This window comes from Limulus polyphemus, unplaced genomic scaffold (genome assembly GCF_000517525.1).
Source record: "Limulus polyphemus unplaced genomic scaffold, Limulus_polyphemus-2.1.2 Scaffold5771, whole genome shotgun sequence".
NCBI lineage: Eukaryota > Metazoa > Arthropoda > Merostomata > Xiphosura > Limulidae > Limulus > Limulus polyphemus.
The window spans coordinates 1-23,417 of record NW_013671381.1 but is presented as its reverse complement, the minus strand read 5'-3'; the positions used below and the strand labels follow the sequence as shown (position 1 = coordinate 23,417).

The 23,417-nt window shown below is 32.6% G+C and overlaps 1 protein-coding gene across 1 annotated transcript in view; it reads right to left on the bottom strand.

Moving 5' to 3' along the window:
* Positions 1-22,265, bottom strand: part of LOC106472957 (SH3 domain-containing kinase-binding protein 1-like) — a 48,539-nt gene extending 26,274 nt beyond the window's left edge. The window contains exons 1-5 of the mRNA XM_022401483.1: positions 22,213-22,265; positions 16,637-16,706; positions 14,810-15,079; positions 3,117-3,241; positions 2,468-2,537 (exon numbers count right to left, since the gene is read on the bottom strand). Of these exons, the coding sequence (XP_022257191.1) occupies positions 2,468-2,537; positions 3,117-3,241; positions 14,810-15,079; positions 16,637-16,676 (505 nt within the window). The 5' untranslated portion in view covers positions 16,677-16,706; positions 22,213-22,265. The remainder of the gene's footprint in view (positions 1-2,467; positions 2,538-3,116; positions 3,242-14,809; positions 15,080-16,636; positions 16,707-22,212) is intronic.
* Between the last annotated feature and the right edge of the window lie 1,152 nt (positions 22,266-23,417).

Below are 23,417 nucleotides of genomic sequence, written 5' to 3'. Positions count from 1 at the left end.
AAAACAAAAACAAGTCATATTTTTTGGTAAATCTTAACTAAGAAATATACAAAAACATATTAAAAATATATTTTTTTTATGGGAGTTAAACTTTTCTGACACTGTATGGTAGTCAGGAATATCCGCTTTACAAATTATACTAAACCCAGTCATTCTTTGTTCCTTCATCAAAAGGCATCCCTCATGTGAACAAAACTTCAGAGCAAGTATGAAGTAAATAATGAAACACAAAATGAACAGCCACCACGAATACTCAAATAACAAAATAAGGTATTCATTTCAACACAAATCTTTACAAAAAAAATGACAGAGACAATTATGATTAAAATGAAGAAAAAAATTATAACTCAATCTAAAAAACATCTAAATGAAGAGCCTTAATTTTAGACATTTCTACATTTAACTAAACATCCAGGAAACAAAAGTAAACAAATCCCATCTGAATGTACAATAGTAACACAAGTAAGACCTTTTTGAGGTACAAATATTTCCTTTCAGTGATATTCTTTTCACTGTTTTTTTGTCAACATTTGATATCTTTTAAAAAAACCTTTATGGAACCACATTCCTCCTTCATTTCACCATCATGTATTATTAACTTACAGAAAAAACTTTATAAAACTCTTTACAGTCATATTTTCTCTTTCACCAAGTACACAGCTATCATTAAGAACAATAATATTACAGGAAGTAATACTGTAAATAAGATCTCTTATTTTCATTCAGCTCTATAATTTGAACATTTTTACTGTCAAATAAAACATTACTTAAATGTGAATCAGAACTTTTTTACAGTGCGCTCTGAGATATATTATTTTTCTAAAATCTAATGTATATATGTACAAAGAGTGTTTGAGTCAGGTGAAACATTACTTTAATCAAAATTTTTTTATTTTGGGTTTCTTTTTTGGATATTCACACAAAACTACTCAAGAGCTATCTGCATTAACCATCCCTAATTTTGAGATGATAGACTAAAGGGATGGAACCTAGTCAACAGAATTAAATAGTAGTACTTGACCATCACCCCTTTAATGCATCCATTGCCCCAAAGTGCAGAGCACAAATAATTTTTTATTGCAGTAATGGGACACAAATGATGGACCAACAAATCCATAGTCCAGCATGCTATCCACTGTGCCAAGCTCAGCCCTCTTACATTGAAAACCTGTGTAAAAAAGTAACTGAAACATTAACTAAAATCTGAGCTTCTTCCACTAGCACTGATTTCAACATGAATTATGAAACCACAGACAGGGCAATATTTTACATTACTTTTGTAATAGCTGTTTCACATAAATATGGCCAAATATGTTTTTCTCATAGAGGTTAGGTATAAAGAAAATTATCACGTACACACGTTGTTAAGTCTGATGATTTTCATTATCCTTAGGGATGTATAGATGGGTGTCTCATATGCTGTTTACTTTCTGATTTTCACAAATGTTATTACTTTCTGAATAAAGTACCAGTTATAGTCAGTGCTCAAAATGGATAAAATAACTAATGGTATGGAAAATCAGCATAACTGGACAGTGGTAAAGATGTAGCCTATTTCAAAATGTTCAGTGTAATTATTAAACTTCATGACATATAATGTTTTTCCATAGTAGTAATGAGTGTAACCTATAATGTAAGCTTCTTAATGGTGACTGACAAACATTAATACCAGTGTAACATTGGTAGTTTAGTAGGGATAAATGGAAGAAAGAGAGAGAGAGCAGCATGTGTGGAAGAGTAAGTAGGGTAAGAAGTTAATTTTCATAGCAAGTGCTACAATTGTCTTAATAAAAAAACCTCAAATATGACCAATTAAAAAAACACACTGATCAAAGAGCTATCAGAAATTATTTCATGTGAAGATGAAAGATGCAACTTCCTAAGGAGTTCAGTCAATTTTTCATTAGGGGAATTGTTTGTTTTTTAATTATTTAATCACTTTAGTTATAAGTTGAGGTAAAAGTGTTAAATATTTAAAGACAGATTAGACAAGAAAATGATATGCATTTTGATGGTAAAACAGGATATTTAAAGAGTAAAATTACCTGCTTGAAACCTATCAATTATTTTCTTTTGAAACACAAGTAATGAACCTACAAGTTCATAAAGGCTTTTCCTAATTACCAGAGAAATAAACATGAAAAAGTAATTTTGTTTACCACTTAATATTTAAACTGTTAATAATTTGTGATAAAAGCTTGAAATATATAAGAATTTTTTAATTTCCAAAACCTGAACAAACCATAATTTCTCAAAACACAGCTATAACTGTGATAAATGTGTATTTTCCAGTTGGAATGAATCCATGGCCTTGTCACAAAATCCTGTATTATTCTCTGTCATGGAAGCACATACTCTACACTTTCTGGCTATTAACTCATTATATACTTATCATAAAAACAGGTAGGAGGGTTTTTCTTTTCTATTTTTAGAACAAATAATGAAACAAAAATTCAAGATTTATCACCTGGTTTGGGAGGCAGCTTTGGAGCATCTGAGTCTGTTGATAATTCCAGCTTCTTTTGGAAAGAAGGATTCTAAAAGTAGTGGAACATGCTCACAATAAAAACTAGTTTCTTCTTCAATAAAAAAAACAGCCTACCAAATAAAACTATCTTACTTCATTTTACAAAGAAATATAATACTAAATTAAACTGTTAATCATGTAATCAACAGCGACTATGCTAAAAACTCAGCACTTTAACATATTCTGGCTATTAACAATTAAGACTTTTATTTCCCATATCATCTTCAATTTATTTTAAGCATCATTTTTCAAGTTCTCTAGCAGCAACTTCTACTTTTGTTGTAAAATAAATCAACATTGGAAAAATAAAAAAATAAGGAGCTACTAAACCCTTCTGCCATACTGAACAGTTTATGATGATTCATAATTGTTACATACATTTTTTCCTAATATTTCAAACATATTTATACACACTTTTACAGAACAGAAAATGTTATAACAAATTTTTACATGAACAATTAGCCATACAAAATACAATTAAAAAAATACTATTCCAATGGAGGTTTTTTGTACGATACATAATAACTGCAAGATAACTTATAACTTATACCATTAGAGTAAAAATTTAAAAGAAAAAGTGCCAACTTACTCTTTTAGCTGGACATGTGGGTTTTAAGTTTACTACACCATCTTTGAAAATGTTGCCATACCCAATTCCATGTATAGGCTTAGGCTTGACTTCTTCTTGTGTAGGAGAATTTGGTAGAGAATTCTCTGAAAAGTTAAGAAAAAAACCGCAACAAGTGAAAAATACAATACTAATAAATGTGCTCATGAGCAAACCAATACTAATATATGTCAGTTATATAATAATATAACAGTCATATAATAATTTAACTGTTTTTAACTGAATTAAGATACAATAATCTGCTATAAAAGTTATATGTTAAGCAAGTTGTAATGAAAACTTTAATCAGGATAAATTTATATAAATGAATTGCATAGAGTTTGGCCATTATAGTGCCAATAAATATTTAAATATTTATTTAGTGACTTCTTTGGTCTGTTGATGATCTTTTGTTTTTAATGGTGGTATATTCCCTATAATATCTACTGTTTTATGATTCCAAATATAAAACGTTTTACAACAAATATATTACATGTGTGTTTTTCTTCACATATTACATTACAAATAACTTTGAAAATGATTTAAATGAGACTACAAAAAGAAATAAACAACTAATGTTTCATATGGAGTTGACCGAGGCTGGTTGAGATGTGTTCCAACCAGTCCTGAAATATTGAGCAGCAGGAGAAAAAAAACAAAAAACTGGCCAACAGAAAAAATTCACACTGAGCAGTAGGAAGAAATGCACACTAGCAAGTAGGAAGAATTCCATACTACCAAGTAAAAAAACATTATGCAGTAAGAAGAAGATCACACTAGCCAATAGGACAAAATTACCATTGGTCAGTAAGTAAAAGTTCACATTGGGCATTAGGCTGTGGGAAAAAGTTCATGCAAAATGTTTACAATGAAAAGAAAAACACTCAAATAACTTAGGTTTTTGTCAAAAAAAAAAGATACAGACATTAATTTCAAGAACTTATTGGATTGTACAGCTAAAGAATGAGTCTTCACAGTTGAAGAGGACAGTTATTTTCTTCTTGTCATTTGGTGACAGTATAAACTAAAATTCTTGATTAAAATCCTCAGATTAGAACTGGTGAACTGAAAAACACAAAGTATGAGATTCTTGTGAAGATATATATCAATTGAGGATATAAAGTGATTTATAAAGTTCCTTTTCATTAAAAGTCCAGAGAATTTAAGTATTTCAAACTTCATTATGCTCTCAAAAGCTGCAAAAAAGTTCAATTTTGAATATTATAATAACTTATAAAACTAGAACTAGGTATAGTTGGGATATGTTAAAAGCAAACATTTGTTGAAAAAAGAGAAAACATTAAATCTTGATAAAAAATTATGTAAAGCAAGACTGAATGAAAATTTTTCTTAAAAAATATATTTACTAAGGTGACGTATCAAGAGGTCACTTCCTTATCTATAAACTGTTCAGAATATCTCAACTGCTACTGTGTTTTGTTTGTTTGTTTATTAATATATAGCAAAGCCACGTTGGGCTATCTGCTGTGTCTAACAAGGGGAATCAAACCCCTGATTTTGGCATTGTAAATCCATAGACTTACCGCTGTCACACTGGAGGACCTGATACTGTGAATAGAGAGAATTACCAACTATTTTTGAAACACATATAACAATAAAGGAACAGATAAGAGCCAATGATGTATTGAACATAAAATTAGAGATAAATGTAAACAAAAGCTACTAAAGAGTAGATGGAGGTAAACAGAAAAAATAACTTATTAAAAGTCACAAGATATAAACTGAAAATGGAAACATTGATATTAAAATTACAGAACAGCTATTACAAAGTACAGTATAAAGACAAAAAAAAAAGGTTCAATCATTCTACATCTATGTGGTTGTGCATATAAACAACTTTTCTTTTAAGTCATCATCTATTTTGGTTGCTGGTCAGTGCATTTTTGATAATATTTCAGAAGTCATTGAGAGTGTTCTCCACTGCTTAAGTGTTATCTTGTCAGTTGGTCAGTGTTATGTTGTTTAATGTAACAATAATAAAGTTCTTGTGACTGTCTATAGATTAACCCTCATCTGTTACATGCATAGATATCCACATTTCAGAAATATTACAAAATAGATTAAACACTAGAGTCTGTGAGTAAAATGCTATCTCATTGTAGAGGTAGTTTTATAGCCTTTAATCTTACATTGCATTGTTAATGTAGTTGTGTGTGCTGCCTAAGTCCACCTAGACAAAAAAAAGGAAATTTATTTTGCTATAAACAACAAGCAAATGTGGGTCACTGTGAGCAAAACATGACATTTTTTTCTGGTGTCTCCCTCTCTGTTATATACATTAAATTTTGTAATTACAATAAAAATAATTCTTCATTTTATTATCATGATGTAATGGCACATCAAATACTAATGCAGATTGGGTGGGCCCAATTTACTGATTTATGCTTTATGATGATGCTTTTATTTTTCACATATGATTTAAATCACTAATACAATTTTAATTCAATTAATAAGTTAATAAGGGTTAACACCATCCAGAGACTTTTCAATTTTCAACATTGCTAAAATTGTAAACAATAATATAGAATTAAAATATTAGCACAAATTACTGCTTTAAATAATAAAAACTCAGTGGTATATTACTCATAACATTAGTATTTATAATTTGGCAGTTCAAGGAACATTAGTGTTTTGCTGGGAGTTTTAAACATTAAAAAAGGGAAAGACATTCAAGTACAACATCAAGGTGGCAGGATGTTGTCATGGAGTATTTCAACATCAAATTGACTTAAAACAATAAAATATGGTAATAGGTATATAATGATAATTTCCTGGTGAAGGAGTGGGAGATATTGTCAATACTAATGGCATTATGAAGAATAAGCACTATCACAACATTGTGACTCATTAGACTTCCACTAAGATAAACCTATAACCTGAGCTCTTTCAAAAGGTGGACCTTTCTTCTTATCCCTGAAGAAGAAAGGCCCATCCTTCGAAAGCACTCGGGTTATAAGGTATCATATCTTTGTGTTAAATTCCTTTCTTGAATCTACATGTTTTTCTAACTCATGAATGCACTTATACTTAGTAGATCATAACTGGCTGGCTTTGATGTCAACAGCATAATGATCAAAAAATATATTGCCCAAATGAACAAAAGATACTTAGAGGCAAAGAAAAAGTGTTAATGATATACGAGTAATGAGCTGGTCAGTCCAAAGCCTCAATGGTATTCCAAATGAAAATTTGTGTCATCAGTTTAAATGTAATGTTGCAATAAGAAGCCAACTAATCTATAGCAATTATGGGCATTATGTAGCAAAAATTGAGAGAAATACGAGTTGGCGGTGTCAAAAAATAATAGCATCCATTCCTGATCAATGCTGTCACATAATTAAATTCAGAGGAAGGCATATTAAATAAAAAGGGTTAATTGCACTTTATTTGCATGATTTTTATCTACTAATACAGTGGCATATCACTGCACATGAAAGATGCCAAGGACAACAGGATGAGCACCATTTTTTTGGTAATTCATTCCTCATTCATTTTGCCTTCCTCTGATGCCTTGCAGCATTGATGGAAGACAGGGAGTGGTTTCTTGCTTGCTTGTTCGTCTCCTCTATCATAATGTTCCTGAGGATGCTAAAGACAGTTTCAAGCTACAGTCTGCATGGTCATCATTTTGCTTCCTATCCATTTATTGAATGCTCCTTGTGGCAGAGAATTTGGATGTTATTTAATTAGGTGTCTGAACCACTTGACTTGTTGTCTCTTGATGTACCTTTTTGGTGAATGGCAAAATCCTGGTTTTTCACAATGCAACACCACCATGGTAGACTTATGACTTGAAGGATATAAAAAGAATTTCCAACAGAAAAGACTCATAAAGCAAGAATGATAATGAACAGCCAAAGGAAACTACATATCAAATAAAATTGCCTTCTTTGTTTTCAAATGGAATAGAAACACTTATACAGCAGAGCATTTAGGACAATAATTGGCTCCCAAACCATATTCAAAGTCAATTCAGAACAATAACTTCATGTACAAAGTTCAATGAAATCTATGGTAATAAAAGAAACCCCTCAACCCAAAAAAGGGTCACTTCAACAAAGCTGGGCATATCTCCTGGTACCATTATTTGTTTTTGGATGTTCACACAAAGCTACTCATTGGCTATCTACGCTAACTCTCCATAATTTTGAACTTTTTAACTAGAAGAAAGGCCGCTAGTCAACCACACCCACTGTGAACTCTTGTTTTGTATAGCAGTGTGATTTGACAGTCAACCTTATAATGCACCAACAGACCCAAAGTGCAAAGCACGATTGTTATTATGTCTTTGCTATAATGTAACCTACTGATACATAGTCCAGCATGAGCCACACTCACTTCTGGTACAATTAACAAGATATTAAACAAATATTTCAAGTTGATGAAGGCTCACAAGCTTCCAGCTATACCTCTAAATTAACTCTTTTCATAAAAGAAATTGGTAAAAAAAAACTGGAACTAAGCCTTTTCAACAACTATATGTAATAAATGTGTGTAATAAATTATAGACCTGATTTACATTCATTTATATATAACATTTTTACATTTCGTTTTGGTGATTTTCTTTGCCTATTCAAGCAGTTACTTAGGCCAAACCGGCTTAATACAAAGCTTAATACCATAGCAGCCTGGGTGAAATTAAACTTTATAAAACTGAGTACAAAATGATTAAACTAAGATTACCTCACCTTGTTCCACAAAAAAAGTTTCTTTTCCTATCGTACTTCAACATCATAACTCATATGAAGTATAAAATTATAATGCAAGCTTTAAAAAAAATCATGACTTTAATTGCTGTTCACAGATATCTTTTCTTCTAGCAACATATTACCAAGCTACATTTTATCTTTTTTTTTTCCAAGCTATATGTAATTTTCAACTAAACTAGAATTCTTAACAGAATGGAAAAAAAAAAGTTTCCCAAATGTGTTTGGATATATACAAGCACATCATACCATGACAACTGAAGACTATTAAACCTTTTCTTATAATAACTATTATTTTCCCTAGGAAATTACAACTACCATACTACACCAAGAAAAATGTTTTGAACCATCCTTCATTTAACAAGAAAGACATCTTCAGGTACAGCAATTTAGGTATTAAGTCTACTTTTAATTTACTTAAATTAGTTGTACTAATAAAATAGTATCATATATATATATATATATATATATATATACAATTCAAGTTGAAAATATAATTAGTAGCATTCCATTGGTTTCTTTCTATAAATGTTCACAAGATTATTATAATAAATCTAAATAAACTAATTCTTTGATAAAAAATAAATATAAATTACAACCAATAAAACTAGTAAAAATTGTCATCTTAGTGTGTGATAATATATAATTCTGTGAAAACAAATTCTTGCTGACCCTAAATAAGCAAAGATAGTACAATATTTACTATTTGGCAAGAACACTTGTGATAATACTAGATAACCTCTTTGCAGAGATTAAAATGATTCATAAGACAGAAATAAAGGTATTGAAAGGTAATATTAAAATCACAGTAATATGAACAAATATTTAATTAGAGGTGTTTTGGAATTTTTTGCAAATTCTATCGTTAGTGTGGAAAAACTAAAAAATATTAATTTCAATTAGATCCTTGTTTTCATGAGTTGTGTTACTAATTGTTTAAGCTCAGTAATCTTGAACTAATAAAAAATAATAAAAAACAACAATGGCAACATTTCAATTACTTGAATAGATGAAATAGACTCTACATTTATTAAATATAAGTAAATTCAGCTTCTGCACTGAGCAAATGTATGTAAATGCAGTCTCCACATTGAATGAGGTTAAGTAAATGCAATTTCCACATGGAATGAATGTTAACATTTTCTTAATCTAAAAATGTATTTCTGGTAGATAGTCACCTCTTCACACAGAGCTATATCCCTCATGCATCTGCCTATGAGACTTGCATGTCACTAGCCTTGAGCTAACTCCCACTAAATTCACTTAACATCAACTGTGCTGGTGCATGATGACATCACTATGGGGCAACAGCCCACCACCATCAGGAGGGTGATAGAACCTCCTAGTGCAGTAATTCCCTTTAAGCAATTGCACTTGAAATAACTTTATTCTTTGATGAGGCAAAAATGAAAGTGCATCAGAAATGGGGTGATCAGGTGGGAATGTGTGAAGAGGTACAGTGTAGCTAGGGAATGGTCAAACCAATGGATGTGCCCATCTTGACTCAACTAGACAGACTCAAGCTGCAGGAGGAGGGCATAACAGCTGTTTGAGGGTAACCTGTACTACACTGACAGTGGCAACACCAACCTAACTTTCACCATATTGTGCTGAGCTTAATCAATGACAAGCTTTCCAAGGTCCACCAGCTCAGTGGATAGGAACTGGTAAGTGGCAAGAGTCTCTTGTGCTCCACTTGAAGGAGGGGAGAATTCACTATAAGATGCCTACTGGAAAGGTCTTCCACTGGAGACAGTGCAATGAGTGACTCTGAAACCCTATATTTAAAAGCAAAGCCCATGTCAAAGAAATGGCCAATCACTTCTCTAGTCCTGGCTTTTTTCATAATAATCCATGAAATGGTACAGTCATTTTGTATACCAGGAGGATAATTCCAGCAGTCTTGTGGAACATTCCATCTTAACAGTGGGCACTGGTAAGGCCAGGGTGAATGGGATGAGCACTTTCCAATCCTGGCCCTGGGAGGCAACACCAGCTACTTTGTAGGTTTCTGTTATATGGAAAGGAAGAGAGAAAAAGAATATGCTTAATCATCTCAAAGATGATGGTTCAAATGAAGAATGGTGACTGTGGGGTTGAAACCCTGTGTGGGGCGGCAAAAATGAGAAGCAAGAGAATGAAACAAGAGGTGAAGCAGATGCAATGAAATGTGAGTCTGCAAGCAGCAAAATGCAGAAAAGGATACACCAACCAAAGGAGCTGATGGATCCATCTGGTTAAAGTTGAAGCCAAGAAAACTCTAGATGATGGAAGGTCCCAAGGTAGAAATAAACAATGATGGGAGGAGTTTGAGACAAGCAACATCAAAAAGTTTGAACTGGACATAAGAGCTGATCTGGGTCAGAATGAGCATAGATATGATAGATAGAAAGAAGAAACATAGGAGAGAAAGAATGGTCACCTTCCCAAGAGGTTGAAGCTTAGGAAAAAACAGTCTGGAAAGAGAAGTAAAGAAGTGGGGTGGAATAGTGTAAGAAGCATCAATAGCATAGATATCTGAACAACAGTGACCACAGACAAGAAAAAGAAGGAAGGAAGTTATAACAAAAAGGTGGAGGAAAGAACAAGAAGTTAGTGGCTCAAATGAGCCACATATGAGAGCAAGGTCCCAATCAGGCGTAGAAATCATATGAAGGTGTCAATGAAGAAGGAAAAATCGGTACAGAGTGGAGATTACAGGGGGAAGTAAATATCCTGTGGTAACTGGAAAGGCAAAAAGTAAGGGATAAAGCGAATGGTGGATATTGGCAAACCATGGTCCAACAACCAAGTGAAAAGGCAGAAAGGTGGGTCACAGTGGGACAACCGTGGAGATGGACCAATGATGAAAATCCTGCCACTTACATTGATAGACAAACAAAATAGAAGGACGACAGGAATGGGGTAAGAAAAAGGCTACACAATCAATGAGTCAAGCCTTATGGGTGATGGATTGTACAAATCCCACACTTGATAATAAATGGATGACACACCTGGATGAAAAAAAAAAGGCTTGTAAGGTTGAAAAAAATAGAGAGGGGAACTGGGTAGAGGAAGAGGAGTCTGGATGCCAATCAAAGTATAGGAAACCAGGGCCGAGCTGGCAAAAGAGGCACCACGTATAGGACCTGCCAAGGAAAATTGCATATCAAGGTGAGGACCCAAAAGAGAATAGTCATACAGCAAATGGTGAGATAAGTCGTGGCTAAAAACATCGACAGCTAAAATCAAAGGATGAGAAACTGGGAACCAGAAGAGAGGAGGCTTAGAGTTAAGAAGAGAAGCAAAAGCATCTATGGGAGGTGTATTGAGCTGAATCCAAAAACAATTAAAAAACTGGGGGTGGAGAGACCATCCCAAGGGCAGAATGCAATCAAGCTGAGACAGACAATCAGCTACAAGGTTCAAAGCCAACAGCTCATGACAAACAAAATGATGAACTTGATGGGAAAAGAGTCCAGAGGAGGAGGTCTAACACCCCAACACCTGAAAGCAAAGAATCCTGGAATAATTGCCCCCTCAACAAGTTATATAAGAAGCAACTGTGGAAATGTCAGAGAGGATTATGATCAACTCAACCACCAGAAGAGGTAGGAAAAGGGAACATGCCTCACAAACATCAAGTTCAAGCACGTTAAAATGAAGTGAACCTCTTCCCACACTCAAATGGCAAAAGATAAGGTGTCATTCAGAGATGTGCCCCAAACCAAAAGGGGAAGCAACTGTGAAGAGATAGGGATTTGGTTTGGGGGGGGGGGGTAATGGAATTGTGGTACTGACACAGTCTAGCCACCAAGACAAATCCTCAAGAAGAGGGAGATTCACAATTGAGGACAATGGTTCCACTAGTCTTGCAAGGTTCACTGGAAAAAGGTATTAGTGATTCTAGGGAAAACAGAGTCCCCAGAAGCAAAATAATTTCATGCACAGGATAAAAATGAAAAGTGTAGACCATGGTGACCAGACATTCCATATCTCACAGGAAAAGACGTAAAGGTTGAACCTTACCAAGATCAGATTAGAAGAAAATGCCAAGAGGTATGAAATACTGTGTAGGCATGAGAAAGACTTTGAAAGTGTGACAAATTATTCCAATCAAGCAGCCTCCTGCTGAAAAAGGAAGGTATGACAGGATATCTTCCAAGAAAGGGGAGGTAGAAGCCAACGGGCCAGAAAGGGAAAGAAAAAATAGCAGGAAGTCAGGACAAAACAATCAGCAATGAAAGGGGGATAAGGCATGTTGGTACAAGTGTGGATTTGTTAGAGAAAGGAATCAGCATGAACCCTAATATTAGGTGAAGGAAGAAAGACAAGGTAATCCCAAGAACTGGTTTCATGAATTAAAGAACACAAAAAATCAAAAGACATTTGATAAAGATAAAGAAAGAAGCATACCTGAGAAATCATATCCATAAAAAGACTGGAATGCTGAGGATTGTAAACCCAGTCGGTAAAGATGGTATTCCAAGCAAACCCAAGTAGGGGCAATAGCCGATTAAATTTGTTATACTCCTGGTCAATCACAAACTGAGGAGAAAGGACATCAACCAAAGGGACAGGAAATGGAGGACCAGTTTGCATGAGGAAACCCACAACAAGTTGTAAAATAGCTGTAACATCCTCAACAGCCAACAAGCCTCCAGAAGCCATAGTACAAATAGGTCCTGTGTTTGTAACTCAGTTACTTTCACAGGACATATTGAGAGACACCATCACTTGAGGATTCATTATGTGTTAATCAATGTTTTTGAAACAAAAGCTAAATAAGTTTCATTGATGATTGCAAAGCTCAGTAAATTGAACATAGACCTGAAAAAAGTAATACATGTTCAATGTAATGCTGTGGAAAAGAATGAAGTTACTTCAAGTACAAATGCTTTAGGGGTGTTACTGCACATGAAAGTTGTGTCACCCTCCTATTTGTGGTGGTGTTGTTTCAAGCTGATATCATCATGCACCACAGCAGTATACATTATATAGGGGAATTTTAAGTGGGAGTTAGCTCAAGGCTAGTGGCATGCAAGGCTCATAGACAGATGCATGAGGGATATAGCTATTCTGTGTGTGGTGATGAGTTATCGTCTCGGAAGTAAATAAATGTGGTTTACACATTGAATGAATGTATGTAAATGCAGTCTCCAATCTGAATGAATGTAATTTAATGAGTATTTGCACTATTTAAACATAAGTAACTACAATCTTTACACTGGTTAGGCATAAGTTCAAACAGTTTTCAAACTTGCTACATGTCTCCTTAAAATTTTCCATCACCACTTATGCAATCAAATTGATAAGATTTTTGTGTTACTAATTGATTTTGCAATCATGGCATCTTTTTTTATTTTATAATAATAACATATCACACAATTTAAAGTATATTTCTTTAACCCATATCTAACTTTTCTTCACAGGTTTGTATCATTTACCATTGCAATGATTCATCTTATATGATTATTTAATTTCACCTAGTATAATTTTTATCTTTTTTTTTTCACACATGCAAAATATATCAGAACAGTGGGGCAGGTGTTCCAAGTGTATTTATAAATATCTCATGTACAAAAGTATAAATATTTTGGTAAAACTAATCCTCAAGTTTGTACTATGAAAGCAGTGACAAGGAACACAACACTAATCACTGTCATTAAGTTCTATATTTTAACTTGTATACTATGATATCCTAAAATTAATGTGTAAACAAAATACAACTATGCATTGTTTCATCACTATAAGATGCAATTATGAATTTACTGTTCCTATAGAAAAAGTGCTATACAGCTGAAACTTGAATGTTTAGTAGGTAAAAAAAAAAGAGATATATTTAAATTTCAATACAAATGTTTATACTACAGTATGAGTTAATATTTCAATTCAAATTTAAAAATAAAATATATCCATTCAAAGTGATCTATTTTAAATTTTTTGTTGAAGGTGGCAATGTTGATACCTGAACAGTCGCTACACACAGTAAAATGAGTTTATAAGGTAAATGCACTAAATGATGTGTCTCCAGAACGGCTAGACAGAATGCCAGGAAATATGAGAATACAACTCATGAAGTTATTGAATGTCTAAACATTTCGTTTGGGCAGATATAGTGCTGCGGTTGAAAATATGTATACACACACATATTTCCTTTGAATGAAATATGCAGGCAAGGTATAAGATAGTAAAAAATTTTCATAATGGCCACTGCCATTTTCTCCAAGTGCTCTTATGCATTCCATAAAGTGTCTAACAGTTTCAGTTGTTAAGAAGCACCTGATATCACGGAATAGTTTCTGTGGTTCAACTGAACAAAAAATATGGAAATTCTGCTTCCAAGAGCTTCCACACACAAGCATGGGCATCACGCCAGCTGAGCAGAAAAATGGTGGAGCACCTGGAAAGCTCTCGATCAGCTATGTTTCCAGGTCAGAAGGTCAAGAACCACCATGGTGTCTGTCCACAACTCCAGGACCCATACACAGCAAAAAACCTTGATGTAGCCAGTGAACATGCAATCAAATATGTGCAGCACTGGATGGAAACCACATTGGGATTGGTGGACATGACAAGAAGTTGTTGTTTAACAAGCCATGTTGTCTGTTCTTCTGGTTGCAGCTTTGCATCTATTACAATCCACCCTGTGACAACATGCATGTAGTGTCACTTATTTCAAAACACCTAAAGAAGTTCCATGGTGTTTTGAGTTATAATCTCAAATTTCATAACAATTCAATATTTGAAACTGTAATGAAAATAAACAATTTATATTTAGTGCAGTTACTTCATGAACTCTCTGTATAGATTCCTACCTCAATAACAACCTATTTAGATAATCTGTACATTATACACACACATCTGAAACTTATTATATTATTATTGCTTAAAACTGATCACACATCATTACATGAACCATGCTTAGCAACACAGAACATGAGATGCAACTACTAAACTTTGTCTTACTTGGAGGAGCTGCAACAGTTCTTGGATCATTATTTATCTCGGATTCTTTCTCAGTTTTTCCACTCGGCTCAAACACATTACCATTTCCATCTTCTTCTACTACAAAATTTGATGGAAATACTCCCACAAGTCCTTTTAACATTCCTTTCCACCAGCCTTCTTCAACTTCATCTAGAACCTCAATAATGTCATCCACTTGTAACTGTAGCTCATCCTCATTGACAGGCGTATAGCTATAGAGAGCCCTTGCTCGGCCACGTTTAGCAGTAGCTACAAAAATGTTTGAGTCTCATGCTAAATATATGAACAATTACATGCATAACAACAAGAAAGTTTAAAAACCTTGGATATTTAAGTATGCTTAAACAAAAAACTCTTTATTGCATATGTTTTGCAGGAACATGATTATATAATTATGCCAAATTTTTGTAGGCTATAATGCATTCTTATTAAACATACAAATGCTTTGTTCTGACCACATGCATAAAAATATTGTACATTCTAAGATATCTTTCAATGACAGCATCTTATACATGTATACAAGTTGGTATTAGTTAATAACCAAAAATGCTACATAAAACAAACATGTTAAGTTACCAAAAAGAAAAAGAATAAAAATGTTAATGAATTAACTCTGAAAAGTTTCACAGAAATCCTACAGTGGTTGCATAAATTATTACAATACAAAGTTGAATATAAAAAAAAGCAATGATACTACATAAAATAACAACTGAAAGTCTCATGAAGGTCAAATTTCAAGAAAAAGCAATAAAAAGACTGCAGGAAAAAGAAAATTTCATGATGAGAGAGGGTTGATTAATTATGAAGTCCATAACCAACCTTCTTCTGTCATTAAAACACAGTTTATATCACCTGACAGAGAAAGTTTCATGAAGAAACATTAATTAATTTATTTTACTTTATGATGAAGAAACCCAGATGTTTTCAAAACTTCTAAACAACTTCAGCTTCTCTCGGGCAGCTGAAAACAAATCCTATATCAAGATGTTTCACTTATTCAGCAAAGTATGCTCAGTTTTATCAACTGAGGAAGATTTGCTCAATAAGTGAAACATTTTTGATGTTTTGATACAGTATTTTTTTCAGCTGCTTAATAGAAGCTGAATTTTTTTTCAGAAGTTAAATTATTATATGGGGGGAGAGCTGAATTTTGTTTGAAATATTAGTGAAAAAGTGGATTTCACAGTTGAAGTAATATGTTTATAGCAGAATATATATATTAGCATATAGCCCTTCAAAATTGATGAGGCAAGTACTACCACCCAACCCCATAGTATACCCTAACTTCACATTTCATAGCTTACTGAAATAAATTAATTTTGCAAAATCAAGCTTGACCAACAAAGAAGCAGAAAAAAGTTGTCTTTAAAATTTGATTACCATTGCTAATGATTGGTTAAAACATACTTGTATCAGTTGTTTTTCACCAAAAAAAAAAGAAAAAATTAAGATAGAAAATTTAAGTACCTCTTCAACATACAAAAAAGTTAGAAAATGTTTCAAGTAATGAGTTTTAGAATTCTGTTTGGCATACCCAAGAACCCCTGAAAATTTCATTGGACCCATAATCATGATTATGGGTCAAAAAAGTTAGAAAATGTTTGCCACTACATACAGACATACATGAAGCCACTTCATGGTATAGGTATTGGAACACAACATGCTTATACATGGAAGTTGACCAAAATGGTTTTTCAATGGAATCATAACTCAAAATTGATTATTATGATTTACTTTGTACAATTTTAAGTACATACAAATACAAAAACATCAGGGATAGTGAAGTAAAGCAGAATCTCTTCTTACTTTTTCCAGTATTAGTAGTAGTTGGTGACTCCACTTCCATGATTTCCTTCTTACCTCTTTCAATACTGAACTGTAAAGATTTTCATTACATCATATGAATTGAACAATTTTGTAGCAACAGAGACCTTACAAAATAAATTGTGTGTCTACAGCATAAAGGTAATAAATAAAAATAAATGTAATCATAAAGGATTACTTTATGAGTCTTACCTGAAAATGTCAGTTTCAAATAATTTAGTTCAACACTAACAGAAAATGCATTTTCATGCTTCCGGTTTTCTATTTATAAAACAAGTAACAACAACAACGATATAAATAAAGTTCCACATACATAGTGATTTGTATAGAGATGTTTCTTTTGACTTATAAGGCTTGACCAAACTCAGTTTCTAAGAGTGCAGAAAATAAAAGTAATCAAACTCCCTATCTTGGCCCGCCTAAAGAGACTAGTGCTACAACGTAGGATACCTGTCAACTCATTTTCTTGTCTGTATGTAGTTATTACCATAAAAACCCATTATTTTCTTAAACTATTCATACAGTATGGTGATAGAACCAGGTCTCACTAAAAAAAAACAAAAACACTAGCTGAAGCTGCTTGCCGCTAGCTTTTAAATTTCAGTGAGGTAGTGCTAATTTTATATATATTTGTCTACATCACATATGCCTGATGCTGTAACTTTAATGTCACAGTCGTGTTCTGTGCATCTAGCATAGTTTTCTCCAAGACTGGACTTTATAATAACCCAGTAAAACTTGTTTTCCCACAAATCTTTATACTTTTCCAGGACTTTTGCCTTCTTGCAGGGAGTCACCATTTTTAAAGAGGGAAGTTGCCCAATGATACAGCAGTGTATCAATGGAAGGAACTGAAAAGATCCACAAATTACGATCCTGATATAAAGATACTTTATTTCACACACACACACACACAAAAAAACTAACATGGCATTGAATCCACAATAAATAATAATAATACAACTTTGGGCTTTCTAAACTAATAAACAATGTAGTCCCCATGACAACTTGTAATACTTGCCGTGTTTTACAGAAATTAAGTACTTAGTTCTGAACTCATCACAAAACACATGAAAAGTACACAAAACATAATGAACTGACAATTTTTTCATCATTTTACAAGGACTATGTCTATTTTGACATTTAACTAAACCAATCTGATACAGATGCTAATTTAATCTTTGTTCCATGTTCCACGTACATGTATATCACAAATATGATAACTAGATTAACTACAAAAAACAAACAACTTAAATCACTTCTTATTAGAATTACAATTTAACATGTGGCCACCCAGAAAGCTTAACTAAAGTAATATACAATGTGAAAATATTGTAACAAACACACCTACTTTCACAGTAACAGTTAATGACTTATAGTACAAAATACACTGCAGGCTGTAAAAGTTATGTTACACAGCAAAAGACAATTATTCATGCACATTTATATGTAAGGAGATTGATATACAACTATTGTATCATGATGACACTGTTTATCTCCTGGATATAATAAAGAAGAAAATAAAACTTTTCAGTACTATACTGTTACAGAATGCAAGTGAAAAACCAAAAAGTGGATCAATATACATATTATTATTATTAAAGCCCATGAATATGTACACTATAGGTTTCATGAACTCTGATGTACGATTATATAACTTACATAACTGTTGTACAAGGAAATATATATGTAAATGTAAATGAGGAACAATGCTACTCGCCTGGCTTACCACTACCTAAAGAACATGGCTTTACATCTGACCTGAGGAACGTGGTGCCAAACCTGACCTCACGAGATCAGTCCGGATTATGATCCTGGATGGCTCCTATTTCATTTCATACATTATATATTGAATTTACTAATACATCATCTAATCTAAGCATTTCTTCATTAAGATTCATGGAGTCATGCTTTTAAATCAAATAGCACTCTACAAACAGTCTGTAAACTTTACAAGTATTTTAATATATAATGAGTGGGATATTTCGATAATTTAACTTCTATGAGCTTAAAAATTATAAACAAAAATTTTCAAATTGCGACTTTTTTCCTACATTCGATACAACATCTCTTTTGTGTTTAATGGTATGAATGGTATTGCTATTGGATATGGATTTAAGATTTGGTAGGGTATAATTGGTCTGCAAATTAGGCAATTAGGGTGGTTACCTTTTTGAATAGATTACTCTCATGTGATGGATAAAACAAGATTGGGACAGTTCAAGAGAGGGCTTGATGAGAACTTAACTGGATATAGACAAATGGATGTTAGATGAAATGAATGGGAGCGCCACAATAGTCTAATAAACCTTTTGTTGTCCCTCAAATGTTATGTTAGTACTTAAGTGTATCCAACTAATATACTTAAATTGTAAAAAAATAAAAACAACTAGTTCAAAAATCTTAAATTAATCAAAACACATCAAATGATACGAGTTATGCTTGAGAGAATATACATATGCTTAAGTCACATTTTTCACTCACCTTTACAGTATCTTTGCGAAACAAACCTTGCTGACCCTCCAACTCCCCTACCCACCACAATTTTTCTTTACACAATTCATTTTTAATTAAATCACCAGGTCTCAAAGTGAGCTCATTACTGCTTAAAGCATCATGATAAATTTTCACCAGAGCTTCTGATGGAGATCTTTTTGAAGTACAAAGCTGATGATTAAAAAGTCTAGAAATACATTCAGAGAGCATGCTTTTTTTGACGACTTCCATTGCCTTTGCTTGTGATTTAATGTTTGTCTTTTTAATCATAAGTGTAACATTATTATTTTCCTGCAAAATAATTCAGAGGACCAAACCAATCATCTCTTGCGAGTTTATGGAAGCAAAATTTAGCAATAAAACCTTTTATACACATTCTAAACAGCTACTGATATACAATGAACCAGTATAATACAAAACACATTATTTAACACTATGTCTGTAGGAGAACTGGAGTATAGCTTTAAAGTGGGCCACTTTCATTATAGAAAATACATAAGACCATTACACAGTAATTATTCCAGCTGCCCTGAGGGATAGAACACTAAAATCCAAGAAGAGATATACTTTTAACTAGTATTTTTCCTTTTTGTGAAACAGTTTTAAAAAATTTGTTGCACACCCAAAGTTCCTGTACAGGGTGTTCCTCGCATGAAAAACTCCACTTGCAGCTCACCAGAATGAAACAAAGGCAACATTCAGGAAGTACATACATGTTGCAATGACACTATAGCTGTTAAACAAGATAGCTCTACTGACCCATGACAGTTCTTGTACCAATTTGCCATTATATTCAAGTGCAGCATCAACCCTAAAAGTGAACACTACCACACCCAACTATTAAACAATACAACTAAAACATTAGTTTGTTTTTTTATTTTTTTAACTTCTTGAATGCTTTAAATAAATTATATGATTTTGTTGGATAAGTTTATTAATGGCTGGGTAAAATAATTTAAAAGGTGACTGCTTACCATCGATAAACCAACAATTCTTATCTCAAAGCAATTTTTGTTTGTTACCCATGTGGGTTGAAGGAAAAAAAATTATATACAAACTATCCATGTACACAAAAGATACTTTACCTATTTGCTTAAGAACCAGTGTAGATTACAGGTAATACCTAAACGATCCCAATGAGGTACTTGGAAATGATTGAGCACAGACAAAACACTCCAACATCATCAGACTATACCAGTGTCACTGGAACAGCTTTTATAAGTTATGTTGAAAGCCATTTAACTATATTGTAAACCCAGTATATCATATAAACTGTGTATTCAGTTGTTATTATTATTATGCTAAAATGATAATATCAGCAGATGTACAGCACCCCTTTGCTTTGAGCCCAGGGATAATGCTGCACCCTTTCAGGTCTCACACCTTTGGACTATATAAGGCACATTGATTGATATTGAGTAACAATATTCTGGTTCATAAAGCTATAGAGTTAGTGGGGCTTTAACAGATATTTACAGAAATCTCTTGACATGAGAAAATTCATAACATATAACATTCAAGGAAAACAAAGAGCCTGTTGGTCCACTGAAACTGTCCTATCCATTAAGTCCTGAAAAAATAACTCAAAGCTAGCCTTTACCATTTCAATATTTACAAAGCTTTCCCTTAATATTCCTTAAATGTGCTGCATCCCAATGACTGTAAGATTGGCAATGTTATTCTTATTTAAAAAAAAAAGTATGGAGAGAACTATATACCTATTAGTCTGGCTCCTTCAAGTCTGTCCCTGCACAACCACCCTTTATCTTACAGAGATTACATATTCCCCTTTTAATAATTCTTAGGTTATTGCAGCCTTGTAAAAGCCTGGAAGAATTATTTGAAATGTGTATGCAGTTTTGGTTCCCTTACTTCAAAAAGGATATCGATAACTGGAAGGACTGCAAATTGAGGCACAATTCAAGAATGATGTCTGGTTTCAGTCATTAAATGTGAGGAAAAGCTCACAATATAGACTTAATTTCTTTATGGAATTGGAGAATTAGAATAGGCTTAATACATGTGTTAAACATTAAGGGTTTTGGTATGCAATTTTTAAAAAATAATCTATTTAAATGCTAAGTGAAAGAAAAAATTGAAGACATGAATTTAATTATAATAGATAGGTTTAAGCCTTGAATTATTTGATTAGTTTTGAACTAGCAGAATGTTTTTTGTTATATTTATTATAAAAAAAATGTTTGGACAAGTGCATATATTTAACTGGGTTCTTGACTCCATAGTACAGGGGTCAACAACCTGCAGCTCCATTCTTCACACAGTCCAATTATTGAAATAGAGGTTACCTGCATTGTGGCTCTCAGTATCTTGCGTTTATACTGAATTTAAAAAAAAAAAAAGGCTTTTCTTGTTATTACTTGGGTTGCCAACCCCTGCTATAGTAAGATATTGAGTTGAATGAGTTTCCTTGAAGTTGATGGGCTGTGTTAAACAGCAAAAGAAAAAAAGTTTGGTTAAAATGCAAATGACCAACTATTGTTTTTGTTTACAAATTTCAATTGTCATTTACAACAGAAGTTAGTTTATATTCAGCAATAACAATTATTAGTTAAGACTAGTATGATGTGGAGAAAGAAGTGTTATGTTAATTAATGTACTTTGTAACTTAAAATATTTATTGTTGAAATGTGAAAAATAATATTTCAATTATTTGTTGCAAATGTATAACATATACTCCAACCAAATTAAAACTATATTACTATTAGTGTAAGTCAGTACAAAAATGACATCTTATATCTGTTCCATAAGATGGCCATTGAAATCAGATATAGACTCTATAATAACAGAGAAACTGGGTGTTAGTTATACTATTAGTACTTGTATTACTATTAGTATTAGCAGTACTGCCACTAGTACTAGTACAACTACAAGATTTATCCTATGGTGTTAGTGATTCAAAAATTTAGCATTACACGATCAACTGCTTACCGTTTTTTAACGTATCATATAAATGAAAACATGCGGACAATTTTACTTTCTCAAACAAAAAAATCCTACATACATTTATTTCACATCTAACTTATTTTTAAAACGTAACTTACACTATTAGTACTAATATTTGCATCACTGACCGCAATCACCACTAACGTGTTCGATTAGCTTATTCAAAAAACATGTTGACTAATTTGTATCATTGAATAAGATACATTTAATTGACTTATAATTTCTAACTAAGTTATTTGTTTGTTTGTGTGAGTAGGAATTATTTTTAAGCTTGGTTTCATAATTGAAGTGCTAGAAACTTTAAGTGTTTTGAAAATTAATTATAGGCGTTTTTATTACAAAATAGAATTATAAATTATATTTTATATTATATTTCAGTTAGTCCTTCCATAGTTTTCCTAATACTTGAAGACAGTTTTTTGAAATGAATTATATGTATCTTTTGGGGTGCTGTTATGTAAAACATGTGTGTACTTATAGGAACATTCAATAAAAGGAAAATTGAATATTTACAGATTATTTGTTCCTATTCGATGATTTACATTCTGTAATACACATACTCAAACTTCATTGGTGCTGCCATCTTTGGACTTCTAAGGACATCACTAATTGTTTGTTATAATACAGTGTAACACCTGCTGTCTAGATAAAGAATGTGATACCTTATTAAAGAAAAACGTTCCCCAACTTTATGTATTGTATAAATACTACCAAAACAACATTATTATTATTACTATATCAATTCTTTGAAGAAAAAAACTACTGATAAGGTCGTATGATTTAATTTTGAAAACAAAACCAAGTAATGGCTATTGGTTGTCGTAATGTCATTCATGTAGCTTTACAAAGGAAACTAGATGTACTTGATAAGGTAAGGGGGTCAGAGTTAAGATTTTGCTAAATTTATAAAGACTTCTAGCCAATGTACGCTAGCTAGCATTAAATCAAACAAGATTTTAACTTATATACATAGAAATATTGAGTAAAAATAGAAGAAGATTATCAGTTCATTCTATGAGGTGCTGGTTAGAATACCGTGTTCAGGTTTGGTCACCTTATCAAACATACTGTTGGTGTGAACGTGCTTTAGTCATCTTATTTTTAAAATAGGATGCTGAACTGTTGGATAGGATTCAGGGAAGACCTGCCAGGATGATTCCAAGTTTGTAAGAGTTATCGTATGTGGATATATTGAAATATCTTGCTATTTTTTAGCTGAAGAGGAGAAAGGTTCAAATTCAAAGAGGAGTAAACATAGTGTTACGTCTCCGTTTGTTAATTGATTTTCCGTAACTTCGTTCCG